This window comes from Oncorhynchus gorbuscha, linkage group LG11 (genome assembly GCF_021184085.1).
Source record: "Oncorhynchus gorbuscha isolate QuinsamMale2020 ecotype Even-year linkage group LG11, OgorEven_v1.0, whole genome shotgun sequence".
In the NCBI taxonomy this organism is placed as follows: domain Eukaryota; kingdom Metazoa; phylum Chordata; class Actinopteri; order Salmoniformes; family Salmonidae; genus Oncorhynchus; species Oncorhynchus gorbuscha.
The window spans coordinates 63,346,563-63,367,473 of record NC_060183.1 but is presented as its reverse complement, the minus strand read 5'-3'; the positions used below and the strand labels follow the sequence as shown (position 1 = coordinate 63,367,473).

General features: G+C 44.4%; 2 protein-coding genes across 3 annotated transcripts in view; one reads left to right on the top strand and one right to left on the bottom strand.

Annotated features, from left to right (window-relative positions):
* LOC124049096 (homer protein homolog 1-like) overlaps positions 1 to 17,682 on the top strand; it is a 44,353-nt gene extending 26,671 nt beyond the window's left edge. The window contains exons 3-10 of one of the 2 annotated variants that reach the window (XM_046370440.1): positions 5,941 to 6,072; positions 6,175 to 6,267; positions 6,705 to 6,788; positions 7,401 to 7,549; positions 8,777 to 8,936; positions 11,523 to 11,633; positions 11,704 to 11,784; positions 15,536 to 17,682. In XM_046370440.1, the coding sequence (XP_046226396.1) occupies positions 5,941 to 6,072; positions 6,175 to 6,267; positions 6,705 to 6,788; positions 7,401 to 7,549; positions 8,777 to 8,936; positions 11,523 to 11,633; positions 11,704 to 11,784; positions 15,536 to 15,730 (1,005 nt within the window). In that variant the 3' untranslated portion in view covers positions 15,731 to 17,682. The remainder of the gene's footprint in view (positions 1 to 5,940; positions 6,073 to 6,174; positions 6,268 to 6,704; positions 6,789 to 7,400; positions 7,550 to 8,776; positions 8,937 to 11,522; positions 11,634 to 11,703; positions 11,785 to 15,535) is intronic. The other variant, XM_046370441.1, reaches the window with a different exon arrangement.
* A 267-nt stretch (positions 17,683 to 17,949) lies between these two features.
* LOC124049094 (junction-mediating and -regulatory protein-like) overlaps positions 17,950 to 20,911 on the bottom strand; it is a 72,424-nt gene continuing 69,462 nt past the window's right edge. The window contains exons 9-10 of the mRNA XM_046370439.1: positions 20,362 to 20,872; positions 17,950 to 20,260 (exon numbers count right to left, since the gene is read on the bottom strand). Of these exons, the coding sequence (XP_046226395.1) occupies positions 19,947 to 20,260; positions 20,362 to 20,872 (825 nt within the window). The 3' untranslated portion in view covers positions 17,950 to 19,946. The remainder of the gene's footprint in view (positions 20,261 to 20,361; positions 20,873 to 20,911) is intronic.

Below are 20,911 nucleotides of genomic sequence, written 5' to 3'. Positions count from 1 at the left end.
TAGTTGACAACACCTTTATTTAACCAGGTAGGCTAGTTGAGAACACCTTTATTTAACCAGGTAGGCTAGTTGACAACACCTTTATTTAACCAGGTAGGCTAGTTGAGAACACCTTTATTTAACCAGGTAGGCTAGTTGAGAACACCTTTATTTAACCAGGTAGGCTAGTTGACAACACCTTTATTTAACCAGGTAGGCTAGTTGAGAACACCTTTATTTAACCAGGTAGGCTAGTTGACAACACCTTTATTTAACCAGGTAGGCTAGTTGAGAACACCTTTATTTAACCAGGTAGGCTAGTTGAGAACACCTTTATTTAACCAGGTAGGCTAGTTGAGAACAAGTTCTCATTGACAACTGCAACCTGTTCAAGATAAAGCAAAGCAGTGCGACACAAACAACACAGAGTTACACATGGAATAAACAAACGTACAGTCAATAATAAGGTAGAACAAAAGAAAACTAAATGTCTATATACAGTGAGTGAAAATGAGGTAAGTTAAGGCAATAAATAGGCCACGGTGGAGAAGTAATTACAATATATCAATTTAACACTGGAATGGTAGATCGGCAGAAGATGAATGTGCAGGTAGAGATACTGGAGGATGCAAAGGAACAAGATAAATAAATAAATACCAGTATGGGGATGAGGTAGGTAGATAGATGGGCTGTTTACAGATGGGCTATGTACAGGTGCCGTGATCTGTAAACTGCTCTGACAGCTGGTGCTTAAAGCTAGTGAGGGAGATATGAGTCTCCAGCTTCAGAGATTTTTGCAATTCGTTCCAGTCATGGGCAGCAGAGAACTGGAAGGAAAGACGACCAAAGGAGGAATTGGCTTTGGGGATGACCAGTGAGATATACCTGCTGGAGCGGTGCTACGGGTGGGTGTTGCTATGGTGACCAATGAGCTGAGATAAGGTGGGGCTTTACCTAGCAGAGAGTTGCCAGAGAGGAAGGAAACCACTCAAGGATTTCACCAAAACATTATAATAATTTAGCAGACGTTCTTATCCAGATGGTTAAGTGCCTTGCTCAAGGGCACATCAACAGATTTTTTTTCTCCTAGTTGGCTCAAGGATTTGTTCCAACAACCTTTCAGTTATTGGGCCAATGCTCTTAACCGCTAGGCTACCTGTTGCCCTAAATCTACACTGGAGTTGCTTACCAAGAAGACAGGTAATGTTCCTGAGAGGCCGAGTTACAGTTTTGAATGAAATCTACTTGAAAATCTGTCAAGACCTGAAATGGTTGTCTAGCAATGATCACTAACCAATGTGACAGAGCTTGAAGAATTTAGAAAATAATAATGGGCAAATGTTGCACAATCCAGGTGTGGGAAGCTCTTAGAGACTTACCCAGAAAGACTCATAGCAGTAATCGCTGCCAAAGGTGCTTACACAACGTATTGACTCGGGGGTGTGAATACTTATGCCATTTCGATTTCTGTATTAAATTTTCAAGAAATATTAGCACATTTTTCTAAAAACATGTTTTTACTTGGTTATTATAGGGTATTCTGTGTAGAATTTGAATTCAGGCTGTTACACACCAAAATGTGCAAGAAGTCAGGGGGTATGAATAGTTTCTGAAGTCACTGTATACAGTGCCTGGTTCCCCCTCAGCAAGGGGATTAGGAGTGGCAACAGGAAGGCTCCCTCAGGCTCAGGGCAGCCATGCTATACATCCCTTACAATCAATCATGGATTGATGTACACAGACTACATACAGCATGTGAAACACACATCTGTACTTGTGTACAGTATTCCCTCTCTTTCCCACAGGCAGACTTGACACATTTGACCATCCCTACAGACACGGACAGACAGAACCAAAGATTGAAGGAAGTTGTAGTTTCACTCAACACACACACACTACATTTCCCACGTGTGTGTGTTTCCATGGCCAGTGGTAGCAGCAGAGCCCATGGTTGGTAGTGGCATGGGGGTGTTGTGGCCTGTTCTGTCATAACAAAAATGATTTTAGTCTTCAGAGGGGTGCAGGGGAGGAGCTATTTTAGTACCGCAACGATATGTAAAGCTCTACACACACACACACACACACACACACACACACACACACACACACACACACACACACACACACACACACACACACACACACTGCTTTGCATGTGACCCTTGGTGCTGTAAAGCTAACGAATAGGTGAACACAACTGTGGTTACTGCTACTGTGCTGAGCTGGAAATACAGGGACACTCTACACTGCTTTGCATGTGACCCTGTGGTGAGCTGAAATAGCAGGGAAAGTGGGCTGTGGTGAGGTGAAATAGCAACTGTGGTTACTAGCTGGGCTGTGCTGAGCTGGAAATAGCAGGGAGAGAGTGGGCTGTGGTGAGGTGGAAATAGCAGGGAGAGAGTGGGCTGTGGTGAGCTGGAAATAGCAGGGAGAGAGTGGGCTGTGGTGAGGTGGAAATAGCAGGGAGAGAGTGGGCTGTGGTGAGGTGGAAATAGCAGGGAGAGAGTGGGCTGTGGTGAGGTGGAAATAGCAGGGAGAGAGTGGGCTGTGGTGAGGTGGAAATAGCAGGGAGAGAGTGGGCTGTGGTGAGGTGGAAATAGCAGGGAGAGAGTGGGCTGTGGTGAGGTGGAAATAGCAGGGAGAGAGTGGGCTGTGGTGAGGTGGAAATAGCAGGGAGAGAGTGGGCTGTGGTGAGGTGGAAATAGCAGGGAGAGAGTGGGCTGTGGTGAGGTGGAAATAGCAGGGAGAGAGTGGGCTGTGGTGAGGTGGAAATAGCAGGGAGAGAGTGGGCTGTGGTGAGGTGGAAATAGCAGGGAGAGAGTGGGCTGTGGTGAGGTGGAAATAGCAGGGAGAGAGTGGGCTGTGGTGAGGTGGAAATAGCAGGGAGAGAGTGGGCTGTGGTGAGGTGGAAATAGCAGGGAGAGAGTGGGCTGTGGTGAGGTGGAAATAGCAGGGAGAGAGTGGGCTGTGGTGAGGTGGAAATAGCAGGGAGAGAGTGGGCTGTGGTGAGGTGGAAATAGCAGGGAGAGAGTGGGCTGTGGTGAGGTGGAAATAGCAGGGAGAGAGTGGGCTGTGGTGAGGTGGAAATAGCAGGGAGAGAGTGGGCTGTGGTGAGGTGGAAATAGCAGGGAGAGAGTGGGCTGTGGTGAGGTGGAAATAGCAGGGAGAGAGGCTGTGGGCTGTGGTGAGGTGGAAATAGCAGGGAGAGAGTGGGCTGTGGTGAGGTGGAAATAGCAGGGAGAGAGTGGGCTGTGGTGAGGTGGAAATAGCAGGGAGAGAGTGGGCTGTGGTGAGGTGGAAATAGCAGGGAGAGAGTGGGCTGTGGTGAGGTGGAAATAGCAGGGAGAGAGTGGGCTGTGGTGTGGTGAGTGGGCTGTGGTGAGGTGGAAATAGCAGGGAGAGAGTGGGCTGTGGTGAGGTGGAAATAGCTGTGGTGAGGTGGAAATAGCAGGGAGTGGGCTGTGGTGAGGTGGAAATAGCAGGGAGAGAGTGGGCTGTGGTGAGGTGGAAATAGCAGGGAGAGAGTGGGCTGTGGTGAGGTGGAAATAGCAGGGAGAGAGTGGGCTGTGGTGAGGTGGTGGAAATAGCAGGGAGAGAGTGGGCTGTGGTGAGGTGGAAATAGCAGGGAGAGAGTGGGCTGTGGTGAGGTGGAAATAGCAGGGAGAGAGTGGGCTGTGGTGAGGTGGAAATAGCAGGGAGAGAGTGGGCTGTGGTGAGGTGGAAATAGCAGGGAGAGAGTGGGCTGTGGTGAGGTGGAAATAGCAGGGAGAGAGTGGGCTGTGGTGAGGTGGAAATAGCAGGGAGAGAGTGGGCTGTGGTGAGGTGGAAATAGCAGGGAGAGAGTGGGCTGTGGTGAGGTGGAAATAGCAGGGAGAGAGTGGGCTGTGGTGAGGTGGAAATAGCAGGGAGAGAGTGGGCTGTGGTGAGGTGGAAATAGCAGGGAGAGAGTGGGCTGTGGTGAGGTGGAAATAGCAGGGAGAGAGTGGGCTGTGGTGAGGTGGAAATAGCAGGGAGAGAGTGGGCTGTGGTGAGGTGGAAATAGCAGGGAGAGAGTGGGCTGTGGTGAGGTGGAAATAGCAGGGAGAGAGTGGGCTGTGGTGAGGTGGAAATAGCAGGGAGAGAGTGGGCTGGTGAGGTGGAAATAGCAGGGAGAGAGTGGGCTGTGGTGAGGTGGAAATAGCAGGGAGAGAGTGGGCTGTGGTGAGGTGGAAATAGCAGGGAGAGAGTGGGCTGTGGTGAGGTGGAAATAGCAGGGAGAGAGTGGGCTGTGGTGAGGTGGAAATAGCAGGGATAGCAGGGAGAGAGTGGGCTGTGGTGAGGTGGAAATAGCAGGGAGAGAGTGGGCTGTGGTGAGGTGGAAATAGCAGGGAGAGAGTGGGCTGTGGTGAGGTGGAAATAGCAGGGAGAGAGTGGGCTGTGGTGAGGTGGAAATAGCAGGGAGAGAGTGGGCTGTGGTGAGGTGGAAATAGCAGGGAGAGAGTGGGCTGTGGTGAGGTGGAAATAGCAGGGAGAGAGTGGGCTGTGGTGAGGTGGAAATAGCAGGGAGAGAGTGGGCTGTGGTGAGGTGGAAATAGCAGGGAGAGAGTGGGCTGTGGTGAGGTGGAAATAGCAGGGAGAGAGTGGGCTGTGGTGAGGTGGAAATAGCAGGGAGAGAGTGGGCTGTGGTGAGGTGGAAATAGCAGGGAGAGAGTGGGCTGTGGTGAGGTGGAAATAGCAGGGAGAGAGTGGGCTGTGGTGAGGTGGAAATAGCAGGGAGAGAGTGGGCTGTGGTGAGGTGGAAATAGCAGGGAGAGAGTGGGCTGTGGTGAGGTGGAAATAGCAGGGAGAGAGTGGGCTGTGGTGAGGTGGAAATAGCAGGGAGAGAGTGGGCTGTGGTGAGGTGGAAATAGCAGGGAGAGAGTGGGCTGTGGTGAGGTGCTCCCTGCCTGCCACTCTAGGATACACTCGTCATCAACATCCACACAGCCCCAAGTAACTAAACTCAGCAAAAATAAACCTTTTTCAGGACCCTGTCTTTCAAAGATAATTAGTTAAAATCCCAATCATTTCACAGATCTTCATTATAAAGGGTTTAAACACTGTTTCCCATGCTTGTTTCAAAGATAATTAGTTAAAATCCCAATAAACTATAAACAATTAATGAACATGCACCTGTTGAACGGTCGTTAAGACACTAACAGCTTACGGACAGTAGGCAATTAAGGTCACAGTTATGAAAACTTAGGACACTAAAGAGGCCTTTCTACTGACTGATGTTTTTGAGGGTGAGGGCTAGGGCCATTCACCCCAGAAATGTCAGATTACTTGCAGGTACCTTGATGGAAGAGTAGGGTAACATCTCACTGCAAATCTGGTGAAGTCCATGAGGAGGAGATGCACTGCAGTACTTAATGCAGCTGGTGGCCACACCAGATGCTGACTGTTACTTTTGATTTTGACCCCCCCCCCTTTGTTCAGGGACACATTATTCCAGTTCTGTTCGTCACATGTCTGTGCAACTTGTTCAGTTTATATCCCAATTGTTGAATCTTGTAATGATCATACAAATATTTACACACGTTAAGTTTGCTGAAAATAAACACAGTTGACAGTGAGAAGACATTTATTTTTTTGCTGAGTTTACATACACACACAGAACTTTACATAGAACAGGCCAAAAGGGTGCCTCGCCCACCTTCCTCTCTCCCTCACCCACTGTGGTCGATGCCAGTAGAGTCGATCAGCCTCACTGGGGCCTCTCCGCTCATTGACGGCTTCCTGTTTAATAATCAATAGGGGTGTATCGTGCACACACATGCATACGCACACACACACACACTTTTCATCTGACACAAACACAGATAACACAGTTGTTACTGTTGCTGAAGGAAACCGTTCAGAAAACAACAAGCCCACTCATCTTTTAGGCAAATGGGTCAGCATTGCTTTTGTGATTCATACAACTCCTCTCTCCTTCCCCAGGCAATCATCAACAGCACCATCACCCCCAACATGACCTTCACCAAGACCTCCCAGAAGTTTGGCCAGTGGGCCGACAGCCGAGCCAACACCGTCTATGGCCTGGGCTTCTCCTCAGAGAACCACCTGCTCAAGGTACACACACACATTGCCAAAGTTGGTCTCACAAACACACCACATACACACACACAAACTAGTTTAGTCAGTGTTTTCTGTGTCATTGTGGTTCTTTCTCAGTTTGCAGAGAAGTTTGCAGAGTTTAAAGAGGCAGCCCGATTAGCCAAGGAGAAATCCCAGGAGAAGATGGAACTCACCAGCACCCCCTCTCAGGTAGTCTCAACAACACACACCCCTACCTCAAATGGGATAGTACACCAACACCTACTTACTCACCTTAATTAAACATGTACCTGTTTCCTCCCATTAAATGTAGCTTTTGGACCGGTATAGACTGCAAAGCACCTGGTGTTTTTGTACACAACCCACCACTAACATTAACATTTTGTTACCAGAAAACAATGGGAGTGAATGGACCCCAAGTGATTTAGGTATCACAGGAAGTGATTGGAAAAACTACCTGCAAAGCACTACTCTTGGATGAGATGTTAAACTAATTCCTAATGGGAGTGTCTGAAGCCAGTACTCTCATGGCAAGACTATGGTGTGTTAACTCCAGTGTCCTGGCTAAACTCCCAACCTGGCCTAGCCATCCCCAGGTTTCAATTGGCTCATTCAACCCATATCTTCCCCCTGCAACTCTTCCCCAGGTCACTGCACTAAAAAAGAATGTGCTCTCAGTACCTCACAAAGTACCTCCCAGAGTCCCTCTCAGAGTACCTGTAAAAAAGAAGGTAAAATGGAATCCAAATCATTGTCATCTGACCCCAGTCTCCGTTAACCCTCCTGCTTTGCCCTCTTACTCCAGTCCAGTGTTGAAATCCCCAACTACCCCAGGCTAACACTCCAGCCCTTCAGGTGGTCTCCCCACAATGTTGTCACTGCTGTAGAAACATGGACCAAACAATGTCCATTATACAGTATAGTGTATATTTACCCTTGTATTGAGGTGTTGAATGGCACTGTTCCACTCTTTGGGGAGAACCCTGCCCTCCATGGATTAACCAACTTCTCCCTCTCTCCCCCATCCTAATATCAGATTAACACACAGATTAATGAATCCCTTCTCAGTCTCAGATGAACTCTGATCTCCCAGTGTCAGCTATGCTCCCATAAAGCAATGTTTCTTTTTTCAAGTGAGAAAACAACAAGCTCACTTGAAAACACATAGGCCTACTCACTTGAGAGAAACAAAAACTCACTTGAAACATCACTTTCTGTGGAGTGTAACTCATTGTGCAGGTATTCTCTCCACATTACATCAGTATTTTATTTACTCAGCAGTTGAGAACATACAGTTCAACTGTATTTCTGTTCCTTTAACCTTATTGTTTACATCATGCCAGGAGTCAGCCACTGGTGACCTGCAGTCACCTTTGACCCCGGAGAGCATCAACGGCACTGATGACGAGAGGGTCACCACCCCTGAAATGCCGCAGCACCCACCCGAGCCCCGTCCCGAGCCGTCTCAGAACCAACTGCCCTTCTCCCACAGGTAAGAACAAGACTCTGAAGCCAGGGGCTGGAGTAGGGTGTTAAGCACAAAGAGATAGTTCACCTCAGTGGGCGAAGGCATGGTTGGTCAGTGGGCGAAGGCATGGTTGGTCAGTGGGCAAGGCATGGTTGGTCAGTGGGCAAGGCATGGTCGGTCAGTGGGCAAGGCATGGTCGGTCAGTGGGCAAGGCATGGTCGGTCAAGTGGGCAAGGCATGGTCGGTCAGTGGGCAAGGCATGGTCGGTCAGTGGGCAAGGCATGGTCGGTCAGTGGGCAAGGCATGGTCGGTCAGTGGGCGAAGGCATGGTCGGTCAGCGGGCGAAGGCATGGTCGGTCAGCGGGCGAAGGCATGGTCGGTCAGCGGGCGAAGGCATGGTCGGTCAGCGGGCGAAGGCATGGTCGGTCAGCGGGCGAAGGCATGGTCGGTCAGCGGGCGAAGGCATGGTCGGTCAGCGGGCGAAGGCATGGTCGGTCAGCGGGCGAAGGCATGGTCGGTCAGCGGGCGAAGGCTGAATAAATGAGCACATTCAGTTCTCTTTGGAAATGGTAAGATAATACCAATTGATACAAAACTATCTTCCAATTCCTTCCTTAAATCTCATATTCCCTTTTACAAGCTGAACATCCACAGTCCTCCACTGTGTTCCCATGTTTAGTCTGGTATTGGTGGGGTTTAGCTGTTCACTGGGACCTCTTATTTAAAAGGACATTTGCACAGCAGCAGCACCGCGTGTGCGTGGTCTGCTCGCACCTGGATGTGTCGAGTCATCCATCTCTTATTCATGTGATCCCAGAACCCTGGACAGCAGTTAAGCATTATATCAAAACACTGTGTAGTGCTGATTTGAATTATTAATGACTAAATAAATGGAAAATGTATTTCACTCCCCCACCCCTTCGTATTCACCATACACGGTTCCCACATGAGCTCCACTCTGGCCTCTGAGGTCAGTAATGCTGATGAACATGAAGATGAACATGTATTTGTACATTGGTGCTGGAATGGTTCATAGTCTTTAGTCAAATGACAGTATTGTTATTTTTTGCAATAAACTCAGGAAAACAATGATTGAGGTTATATCAGAGATGGAGTCTTGATCTTGCAGTCTTAAGACCAGTCGTGACCACAAAAAAGCAGTCTGGGTCAGTTGGTCTTGTCATGTGTCTCAATACACTGGGTCTGGGTCATGGTCACTGAAACTCTGCTCAAGTGTCTGTCTGTCTCCAGTTCGTCCAGTATTAACAAGCACTGGGAGGCCGAGCTGGCAGCCCTGAAGGGCAACAATGCCAAGCTGACAGCAGCTCTGCTGGAGTCCACAGCCAACGTCAAACAGTGGAAACAACAACTGGCTGCTTACCAGGAGGAGGCTGAGAGACTACACAAACGGGTAAGACTGACTTTATAAAGGGATACTAGAGAGAGACTACACAAACGGGTAAGACTGACTTTATAAAGGGATACTAGAGAGAGACTACACAAACGGGTAAGACTGACTTTATAAAGGGATACTAGAGAGAGACTACACAAACGGGTAAGACTGACTTTATAAAGGGATACTAGAGAGAGACTACACAAACGGGTAAGACTGACTTTATAAAGGGATACTAGAGAGAGACTACACAAACGGGTAAGACTGACTTTATAAAGGGATACTAGAGAGAGACTACACAAATGGGTAAGACTGACTTTATAAAGGGATACTAGAGAGAGACTACACAAACGGGTAAGACTGACTTTATAAAGGGATACTGGAGAGAGACTACACAAACGGGTAAGACTGACTTTATAAAGGGATACTAGAGAGAGACTACACAAACGGGTAAGACTGACTTTATAAAGGGATACTAGAGAGAGACTACACAAACGGGTAAGACTGACTTTATAAAGGGATACTAGAGAGAGACTACACAAACGGGTAAAGACTGACTTTATAAAGGGATACTAGAGAGAGACTACACAAACGGGTAAGACTGACTTTATAAAGGGATACTAGAGAGAGACTACACAAATGGGTAAGACTGACTTTATAAAGGGATACTAGAGAGAGACTACACAAACGGGTAAGACTGACTTTATAAAGGTTTACTGGAGAGAGACTACACAAACGGGTAAGACTGACTTTATAAAGGGATACTAGAGAGAGACTACACAAACGGGTAAGACTGACTTTATAAAGGGATACTAGAGAGAGACTACACAAACGGGTAAGACTGACTTTATAAAGGGATACTAGAGAGAGACTACACAAATGGGTAAGACTGACTTTATAAAGGGATACTAGAGAGAGACTACACAAACGGGTAAGCCTGACTTTATAAAGGGATACGAGAGAGAGACTATACAAACGGGTAAGACTGACTTTATAAAGGGATGCTAGAGAGAGACTACACAAACGGGTAAGACTGACTTCATAAAGGGATACTAGAGAGAGACTACACAAATGGGTAAGACTGACTTTATAAAGGGATACTGGAGAGAGACTACACAAACAGGTAAGACTGACTTTATAAAGGGATAATAGAGAGAGACTACACAAACGGGTAAGACTGACTGACATTATAAAGGGGAACTGGAGAGAGACTACACAAACGGGTAAGACTGACTTTATAAAGGGAAACTGGAGAGAGACTACACAAACGGGTAAGACTGACTGACTTTATAAAGGGATACTAGAGAGGAGACTACACAAACGGGTAAGACTGACTGACTTTATAAAGGGATACTAGAGAGAGACGACACAAACTGGTAAGACTGACTTTATAAAGGGAAACTGGAGAGAGACTACACAAACGGGTAAGACTGACTGACTTTATAAAGGGAAACTAGAGAGAGACTACACAAACGGGTAAGACTGACTTTATAAAGGGATACTAGAGAGAGACTACACAAACGGGTAAGACTGACTTTATAAAGGGATACTAGAGAGAGACTACACAAACGGGTAAGACTGACTGACTTTATAAAGGGATACTAGAGAGACTACACAAACGGGTAAGACTGACTTTATAAAGGGATACTAGAGAGAGACTACACAAACGGGTAAGACTGACTGACTTTATAAAGGGATACTAGAGAGAGACTACACAAACGGGTAAGACTGACTGACTTTATAAAGGGATACTAGAGAGAGACTACACAAACGGGTAAGACTGACTGACTTTATAAAGGGATACTAGAGAGAGACGACACAAACTGGTAAGACTGACTTTATAAAGGGAAACTGGAGAGAGACTACACAAACGGGTAAGACTGACTGACTTTATAAAGGGAAACTAGAGAGAGACTACACAAACGGGTAAGACTGACTGACTTTATAAAGGGAAACTGGAGAGAGACTACACAAACGGGTAAGACTGACTGACTTTATAAAGGGAAACTAGAGAGAGACTACACAAACGGGTAAGACTGACTGACTTTATAAAGGGAAACTGGAGAGAGACTACACAAACTGGTAAGACTGACTTTATAAAGGGATACTAGAGAGAGACTACACAAACGGGTAAGACTGACTGACTTTATAAAGGGATACTAGAGAGAGACTACACAAACGGGTAAGACTGACTGACTTTATAAAGGGATACTAGAGAGAGACTACACAAACGGGTAAGACTGACTGACTTTATAAAGGGATACTAGAGAGAGACTACACAAACGGGTAAGACTGACTGACTTTATAAAGGGATACTAGAGAGACTACACAAACGGGTAAGACTGACTTTATAAAGGGATACTAGAGAGAGACTACACAAACGGGTAAGACTGACTGACTTTATAAAGGGATACTAGAGAGAGACTACACAAACGGGTAAGACTGACTGACTTTATAAAGGGATACTAGAGAGGAGACTACACAAACGGGTAAGACTGACTGACTTTATAAAGGGATACTAGAGAGAGACGACACAAACAGATCAGAATGGTTACACAAAGAACATAAAAACGATATGATTACCGACACTATGTATGTCCTCAGGTGACAGAGCTGGAGTGTGTTAGTGGTCAGACGCCAGTCATCAAATCCCAGAAGACTGAGCTGAACCAGACGATAGAAGAACTGGAATCAGCATTAAAGGCCAAGGAGGAGGTGTGTGTGTGTGTGTGTGGGGGGGGGTGTACATGTGAGCCCTGTGATTGTATATTTTCCCTCCCTGCAGGAACTAGAGAGGTTGAAAGAGGAAGTGGAGAGTGCTAATGAGTTCCAGACTCTGAAGGAATCGCTAACACATAAACTACAGGTGAGACTAATGAACAACACTACTGTATTGCACTGCACATGACACTGGGCCTCAGACATCTGTTTTCACTGCAGTGTGTACGTTTGTGTTTGTTGGTTTGTGTGTGTTTGTGTTTATAAGTGTGGGTGTGTGGTTTGTCTATACAGGGCCTTGCAATAGTATTCAGACCCTTTGGATGTCTTCACATTTATTGTGTTACAAAGTGGGATTACAATTATTCTAATTGTCTTTTTTGTCAGCAATCTACTCAAAATATTATAATGACAAAGTGGAAGAAACTATGTTTAAGATTTATACAAATTTGATTACTTAAGTATAGTCATTGCATAAGTATTAACCAGAAGGGGACTAGGGTTCCAATTTGGGAACACCCCCCTGCAAAAATATTCCTAAAAATATTTAACCTCCACACATTAACAAGTCCAATGGCTCAAATGAAAGATAAACACCTTGTTTATCTACCCAGCAAGTCAGATTTCTAAAATGTTTTACGGCAAAAACATAGCACATATTTATGTCAAACCACCACCGAAGACACTGTTAATTTGCATAGCCAAGTTGAAAAAAATATGCAATCAACAAACGCAGGATTAAAAGAAATATATATATCCACAAATCTCTGTTTACAATGATGCATCGTTCAGAAAAACGAAATGCTACTCAAATGTCCTGAGAAATGACGATAGCTCCGGCAGATAACGTCAGCTAACAAGGAATACACATCATAAACTTTGACTAAATATACATGTTCTACATATATATAGTTAGATACACTTATTCTGAATGCAATCACTGTGTTACATTTATTTTTAACGTTACAGGTTTCGTTCACTAGGCTATACTATGAGTCAGCGCTCCAAAAAGTAGCATTATGGCTCCTCTATCTTGGAGTCCACAGAAACCCAAATTTACCACATAAATATTCCCTTACCTTTGCTGTTCTTCCATCAGAAGACCTGGAAGGAATTGTACTTACCAAAAACAGCGTTTAGTTTTGCAGTCTGTGTCTTTCGGTTCTCAAACACGACACATTTTGGTTGAAATGTAGCCAAAAGTCAAGTGGATGCGCACCAAAACGTCGAACTTACATATTATATGTCGACTAAACTTGTCAAACTAAGTTCATAATCAAGCTTTAACATGTTATAAAGGTGTACAGCAATCGTGAGGACGAACAGAAACGCATGCATTGTATAATCGATCTTGGAAAAAAGACAGGACCGGAGCAGAGCACGCATGAGAGCGACCTGTTTGGTTTTGGCCCGCCAAAACTCTCGTGAGTGCGCGATTCTCACAATGAGAAGCCCCATTGGAAGCAGACATCGCGCTGAAGACAAAGAGACTGTTCCCAGACCTGTAAGTGCTTGGGAAGGGTGGGGGCGATGACGTCAAAGTTGGGCCAACTTTTCTGATGACGAGAGTTTGGGAGAATGACTGCCCTGAGAGTTCTGCTTTACATACAGACATAATTTAAACGGTTTTAGAAGCTTTAGTGTTTTCTATTCAATAATATTTTTTATTTGCATATATTAGCAACTTTTGACAAAAAAAAAATGTTTACTATGGGCACGCAATTACTCCAGCGGGGGCAGTAGACAGCCCTATCCCCAACAGGTTTTTAAGCCATTTTGATCAGGAAAGTCTAATTTCGTAAAGGAGTAAAAATCAAGTAAGTTACATGGACTCTCTCTGTGTGAAATAATAGGGCTTGACATGATTTTTGAATGACTACCTCTTTCCCTGTACCCCATACAACATATGTAAGGTCCCTCAGTCAAGTGTTGAATTGAGGGACCTTACAGTATTGAATTGAGGCACCTGTGCTTGAAAGTCAAACCATCTCAATTGGGTTGAGGTCAGGTGATTGTGGAGGCCAGGTCATCTGATGCAGCACTCATCACTGTCCTTCTTGGTCACATAGCCCTCACACAGCCTGGAGGTGTGGTGGGTCACTGTCCTGTTGAAAAACAAATGATAGTCCCACTAAGTGCAAACTAAATGGGATGGTGTATCTCTGCAGAATGCTGTGGGAGCCATGCTGGTTAAGTGAGCCTTGAATTCTAAATAAATCACGAACAGTGGCACCAGCAAAAACACCCCCACACCATCGCACCACCTCCTCCATGCTTCACGGTGGGATCCACACATGCAGAGATCTTTTGTTCACCTACTCTGCATCTCACAAAGACACTGCGGTTGGAACCAAAAATCTCAAATTTGGACTTATCAGACCAAAGGACAGATTTACACCGGTCTAATGTCCATTGGTCGTGTTTCTTGGCCCAAGCAAGTCTCTTCTTATTGGTGTCCTTTAGTAGTGGTTTCTTTGCAGCAATTTGACCATGAAGGCCTGATTCACACAGTCTCCTCTGAACAGTTGATGTTGAGATGTGTCTGTTACTAGAACTGTGTGACACATTTATTTGGGCTGCAATCTGAGGTGCAGTTAACTCTAATGAATTTATCCTCTGCAGCAGAGCTACCTCTGGGTCTTCCTTTCCTGTGGCGGTCCTCATGAGAGCCAGTTTCATCATAGCGCTGGATGGTTTTTGCGACTGCACTTGAAGAAACATTCAAAGTTCTTGAAATGTCCCGCTTTGACTGACCTTCATGTCTTAAAGTAATGATGGACTGTCATTTCTCTTTGCTTATTTGAGCTGTTCTTGCCATAATATGGACCTCGTCTTTTACCAAATAGGGCTATCTTCTGTATGCCACCCCTACTTGTCACAACAGAACTGATTGGCTCAAATGCATGAAGAAAGAAATATTCACTATTTAACTTTTAACAAGGCACACCTGTTAAGTGAAATGCATTCCAGGTGACTACCTCATGAAGCTGGTTGAGAGAATGCCAAGAGTGTGCTAAGCTGTCAACAAGGTAAAGGGTGGCTGCTTTGAAGAATCTCAATTATATAATATATTTTGATTTCTTCAACACTTTTTTTTTGGTTACTACATGATTCCATATGTGTTATTTCATAGTTTTGATGTCATCACTATTTTTATACAATGTAGAAAATAGTCAAAATAAAGAAAAATGAGTGAGTAGTACTTGAATGAGTAGGTGTGTTCAAACTTTTGACTGGTACTGGATATCTTTGAATAAAAATAAAGATTGTGCAATGGGCCTTCAATAGTCCTGTATTAATGGACTGATATAGCCCTTTGCAGTGCAGGCAAAATATCTGCAGCCCCAAAAATACTTCCGGCAGCTTGATTTAAAAAAATTAAGAATAATAATGCTAGGACAGACACTTTAACCTTGTTTCTTATGATTTCATTTTTGGTTGTACTTTTTGCCATTTATGAATGTTAGTCAATGCGTTTCAATGGGCTTTAGAAAATCTATATTTGACCAAGTAATTGATACTTAAAGGGGTCCTACAATTCGAAATCAAATTATCCATAGTACGACCATTTGAAAACAATTCCATATGTTAGTTTAGGACCCCCCCCCCCCAAACGTCTTAGAACGTCTTAGAACGTCTTATCCAGAGCGACATAGTAGTGAGTGAATACATTTGTTATTTGTACTGGTCCCCATGGGAATCCAACCCACAACCATGATTTTGCAAGCACCATGCTTTCTACCATTTGAGTCACACAGGACTTTTTTAATCACACTTTTTAACACAATAAAATGTGAAGATTCCAAGGGGTATGAATATTTTTTAAAGACACTGTATTAGTATGTTTGCTGTGTGCACACGTTAACACAACACCCCCCCCTCCTCTACCCCACCCCCAGGAGACTGAGGAGAGGAACCAGACTTTGGAGGCCCAGCTGGGGGAGTTGGAGCTGCATCTGGAGGGCAGTCAGCTAGAGAGTGAGGCCTTCAGGAAGAGTCTGCGGTCCCTGCTGGAGCTGCTGGACGGGAAGATCTTTGAGCTGACAGAGCTCCGAGACAGCCTAGCCAGACTCATCGAGGACAGCAGCAGCTAGAAGAGACGAGAAGTGCTACGACAGAGCCCCCAAGTGGAGCACCATCGCCACCATAATAACATAGTGACTGGAGAATGAATTGTAGTGCACGAGGGCACTGTATGAAAATATTCACACACTGTTATTAGTACATACACAGTCATTATTCTTCACTAACATGCACATAATCAAGCATGTGTTGATTATGCCACATGCTTGAACATAATTGTAAATAGATAGACTTGCTCGCTTGGATTCTCTAGTTTTGGCTAATGTTCACTACATATTGCTGGTACACCTGTATACTATATGAACATACTCACACACTTTATACACACACACACACACACACTTCAGAGGTCCTGTCGAGGCTTTGCTTGGGCCCTGCCTTCCATCTCTTTGCTCTCCCTGTGGGATGTTCTTTACACATTACAGACTACAAGCTGCTCAAATATCTATTTTCCCTCTGCTTTTTTTTGCCAAGTCTGGCTAGCATTCCATAGGAGAGGATGTTGAACATGGTGGGTTATTTTACTTTGGGTTTTCCTTCCATTACAGACACTATTAACAGAAATAGGAAGCCCTCATTTTCTATATTTATTTGGTGCAAAGTTCAGTTGCTGGTGGATGTTTTTGTTTAATCTTTGCTGTTGTCCGTCATGGGTTCAGGTCTGTTTTCTAACTATTCTGCATATACCACTTTATTATTCAGTTATTACTACAGTACTATTATTGCTCTGGTTACTATGGAGATATCATTGTCAGCCAAATGGACAGTCCGATTAGATGAGGTCATGGAAATGTAGACAGTTGTACTCACGGATCCTTACAGCGTTTCACTGGACTCTACGGCCGTTTGCTCCGAGGCCCCATCTAACACTGGGCTAGGACTAAGGGTCAGAGGTCAGACAGATGACCTCCCAGTGACCTTGTTTTTAAATGCTCCTAATGTCCTCCTATCACAACATTTCCATGGAGATTAAAGAAGAATGTGGCATCTTGTCCAAGATTGAGGACCGATCTGGGACAACCTTCTATACTAAATGAGCAATATAAAGAGAGAGCGTCAAGAGTAAAAATACACATTTCAGTCTCGCTTTCAGGTATTTTCCTCCTCTTCTGGGAAATGTAAGGAGAGACCAGGTGGAAACAACGCCAACCCAAGGCCAGAAGCTGGGGTTTGGCTCAGCAGTTACTACAAGTCTTTCCTTTCTATACACTTTTTTTATTACAAATACTAATATAACAAATTTCTAGTGCACTTGTGAAAATGGAATTGAATGTTTGGGTCAATCCAAAACTATTTTTCTTTATTTTCCCCCTCCTTGTTTCTGTTACAACTTGAAGTGCAGTGATTGATTGGTTCCTATGTTTTCCCTTAATTTATTATTCCAGATATATTATAACCAGATTGAGAATTTTATGAAACAAATTTTTGTTTTAACTTAATGATTTTCATGTCTGGTATGTGGGTGTCAAGGTAGATTTATTATTATTTATTTTTTTGGTGTAAAAAAAAAAACGGGCAATATTTTTGAACTACTTAAAAAGGAAATGGATTTACAGAGACCCTTGTGCATAGCATGTGTGGTTTGCAGAGACATTATTTCCTTTTGCCAAATGTTTTCCTGTACAGAATATGAATTTTGCTGACATTGCCTTTGGTACAAAGATGCATCAATGGTAGCTAACTACGGAACTTTTGTCGGGTTTACTATTTTGCCAAAAATCTGTGATAATGTATAAAAAATAAAACTATATGTATACCTGAAGAACACTATTTAAGGGCTTGTTGGTTCTGGTATCTTTGAGAGATTTGAATGTGGTTTCTGGGCTGGTTGGCGTTTTCAATTATGATCTGTACTATTTGAAAGGGAATCATGTTTGAGTAATAATTTTAAATGATTATACCACATGCTTAAACAATTGTAATTGAGTTTATAGTAAAATGTAAAAAAAAAAAAAAAAATGAAGTGTTGTCATTTTTCGCTATCTGAATGTTCCTAATTTTCTCTAATCTGCACTCACTTCAGTTCCTGTCCTGATGCTTCTTGTATAACATCACATCCACTCACTGCCTTAAAGGGGATTGTTTGGCTGTTTTTTAATGAAATACCATTTGTGGTTGACCTCATGTGGATGTGCATGATGTACTAGACCCAACAAAATGCTGTCTGGTTTGGCCAAAGGCTGAGTTGAGTTCTAATGGCTCTGTGATAAGTCAAAGAACAGGACAGGAATACATTTCGGGACTTGGTTTTATTTTGAAGGGAAAAATATAACTGGGATATATAAAGCAGTTAGGAATGCAATAACAGTAAGATGAGAGTAAAAGGCAAAAGAAAACATTTAAGCACATTTACATTTTGTATGGTATTGCTTTATAAATTCTTACTCCATTTCTTAAATCATGAAGTGTTTTACTCAATAAATACTTAGGATGTTTTTAAGCATGCCAATGTATTTTCAGGATGTACATTACATTATATATTACATTTCAGTTTAATATAATAATATTGCACTTATCTTGTGACGGACTCATCTTTAAATCAGACCAGGCCAGCCACATGCATAAGGTCATACAAGTCAAAGGTTATAGGTCAAACTGTAGTGTTAGCTAAAGACAGAAGAGACGGAAATGAATAATACAAAAGATTTTACAAATCATGTATAAAATAAACAAAATACATAAAGATCCCAAATACAATGAAGAAAACTGACAAAAATGAAAGTGATTTTCCAATAGACAGGTTTGTACTGTATATGGACAGGAAGGGGGCATCTCAATATAACTAAAATGTCTGCCTCTACACTCCTAAACTTCTCTCCATCTGCACTAAAATAAAATCTGGACAGTGAAATGCGAATTCCTCTGAGTCAATATACTGTGTTGCTGTCACCTACACACCGTTTATAGATTCAGTGCAGATAAAGGAGAAGAAGCCACTTCAGACTAGAGACCCAGTCAGAGATATGCGGACGCTGCAGAAAGTCACATGATTGGGTTTTAACCACTTGCCATGAAGACACAGCATGAAGAATGAGCCCCATATGCTCAGCCTACTGACTCACTGTGGTTAGTTACCAGTACCATACCACTGGTGGATTCAGTGAGGTAAACACAGATAGAAATATAATGAATAGAGCTGACAAGGTCCCTGTTCTACATGAACGACAATCATATCAGTTCTGCACCATACATTTCTATCTGAGCGTTTTTCAAGACCGGAAAAATACAGTACTACCAACTTTGACCTGGCCAAATGTCAACTTGGACAGCAGTTGTACACACAGTCCTTCAGTTCCAAACAGTACATCATTTTCTCTTCAACATGTCCTTCATACTCAGTGCATTATTCATTACAGTAAACAGAGATTGTTCCTATAGAAATAGTTTCAGTTTTGACAGCTCTTAGATAAAACAGATAAAATAATCAGGTGTAGATAACGTGAAGCGACTCCACGGTAATAGTGGACTCATGAAAAACAATAACAGTGAAAATAAAGCAGTGAAAAAACTCCTTAAAAAGAATGTAAAAGCACACTTTAAAAACCATCAACAGAAACACGTGTCATGATGGAATATGAATCTGGAGTATGGAATGAATGACACCTGTCTTTGTAGAGCTGGACAGATGAGCTGACTTTAAAGGGCACTGGTTTTACAGAGAAAAATATCATGACTTCTCGACACCAGGGGTTGCCACGCTCACCCGCAGAGGACTGGACGGTGTGAGTGCAGGCATTTTGTTCCAGCCAAACAATAACACATTTTATTCTATGGGGGGTTGAATTAACATTAAAGAAAACACTCAATCCTGTCAAACGGAAAACCAACTCACCCCAGCAACCTAACCTCTCCAACCTCATAGTTAATTCTATATAAAGGGATCCCAGAACCCTAGCTCTCCAGTCGGTGCACTGACAAGGAGCCTTATTCCCCCGCTTGGTCCAGGACAAAGAAGGAATCGAGTGAAGGAATTACTTTTACATAGTGACTTTCATACTAGGTTCTCAAAGTGCTTGACTATATAGAGCGTGAGGAGTCAGCACAACACAGAAAACCAGGAGCTAAGGCTAGTGGTCCATTACAAAGACCAGAAGAAATAGTAAGAAATAGTTAACATCTCTACTCAGCTTTCAGTCTGTCAATGTAGAGCCAGAAATAGTAGATGGTAGTGGCTGAGGTCAAAGGTCAGAGTCCCAGTCGGTGCCGTTGTGTGTGTGTATCTTGTATCTAGTTCTCCCAGTCGGTGCAGGGCAGGCCTTCGTCCTCAGACTCAGACTCAGGCGAAGCCTCCTTGATGCGTCTCAGGGCTTCATGGATGGAGCGGGTCAGAGCGTCGGCAGAATGGGGGAACAAGCCCTTGGTGTGCTGCTGTTCCGGCCGCGTCCGCACCTTCTTCAACCGGACACCCTGCCGGATCTGGGCCAGGATGTTGTTGCTCTCGTCATCGTCTGGGTCAGGGGCTAGGACTCTCAGCTCAGCCTTACGCAGGTGGAAGCTGCCTCTCTTCAGGGAGTTCAGGACCTCGTCCATGGGAGAACTCGCTGGAGAGATGGGAGAATGGAACAATGTTAAAAATCTAGTCAACTTATGATTTTGATATATTCCTTTAAAATCCAGGTAACAGTATGTTGTCATGTCTGACCTCTCCTCCATTGTGAGGAGTCCAGCATGGCTGTCTTCTTCAGTTTCTTTCTGGCTGTCTGCAGCTGACTGCTGTCAAAGAAACGTGGGGAGAAAGGAGCCAGGGGGAGAGGCTCTGAATCTGACCCAGCCTTGGATTGCCGGACTGGGCTAGTGGGATGAGCCCACTCAACTCCCTCACTGGAGAGGTCATCTAAGGAGGGAGGGGGTGGGGGAGGAGGAGGGGGAGGAGGTGGAGGGGCAGAGGAGGGAATCGCTGAGAGGGGAGGAAGAGAGGGGGCAGAGAGAGGCCCAGTGGCGCCCCCTGGCGGGGGTAGAGAGACACTCTGATGACCACAGGCATCAGAGGGAGGAGCAAAGAGCTCAGGGAGGTCAACAGTGTCTGTTTGGACACTGGCAGCCAGGGTCTCAGGCCTCCCCGCGGGGGAGAGGGGAGTGGAGGTTTTCCTCCGGGAGTGGCCGTGGGACATACGCAGTCTGCTGGACTTCAGAGTCACCTGACCAGGGAAACGCTGCAACAGACAAAGAACCAACAGTTACATCTAAACACA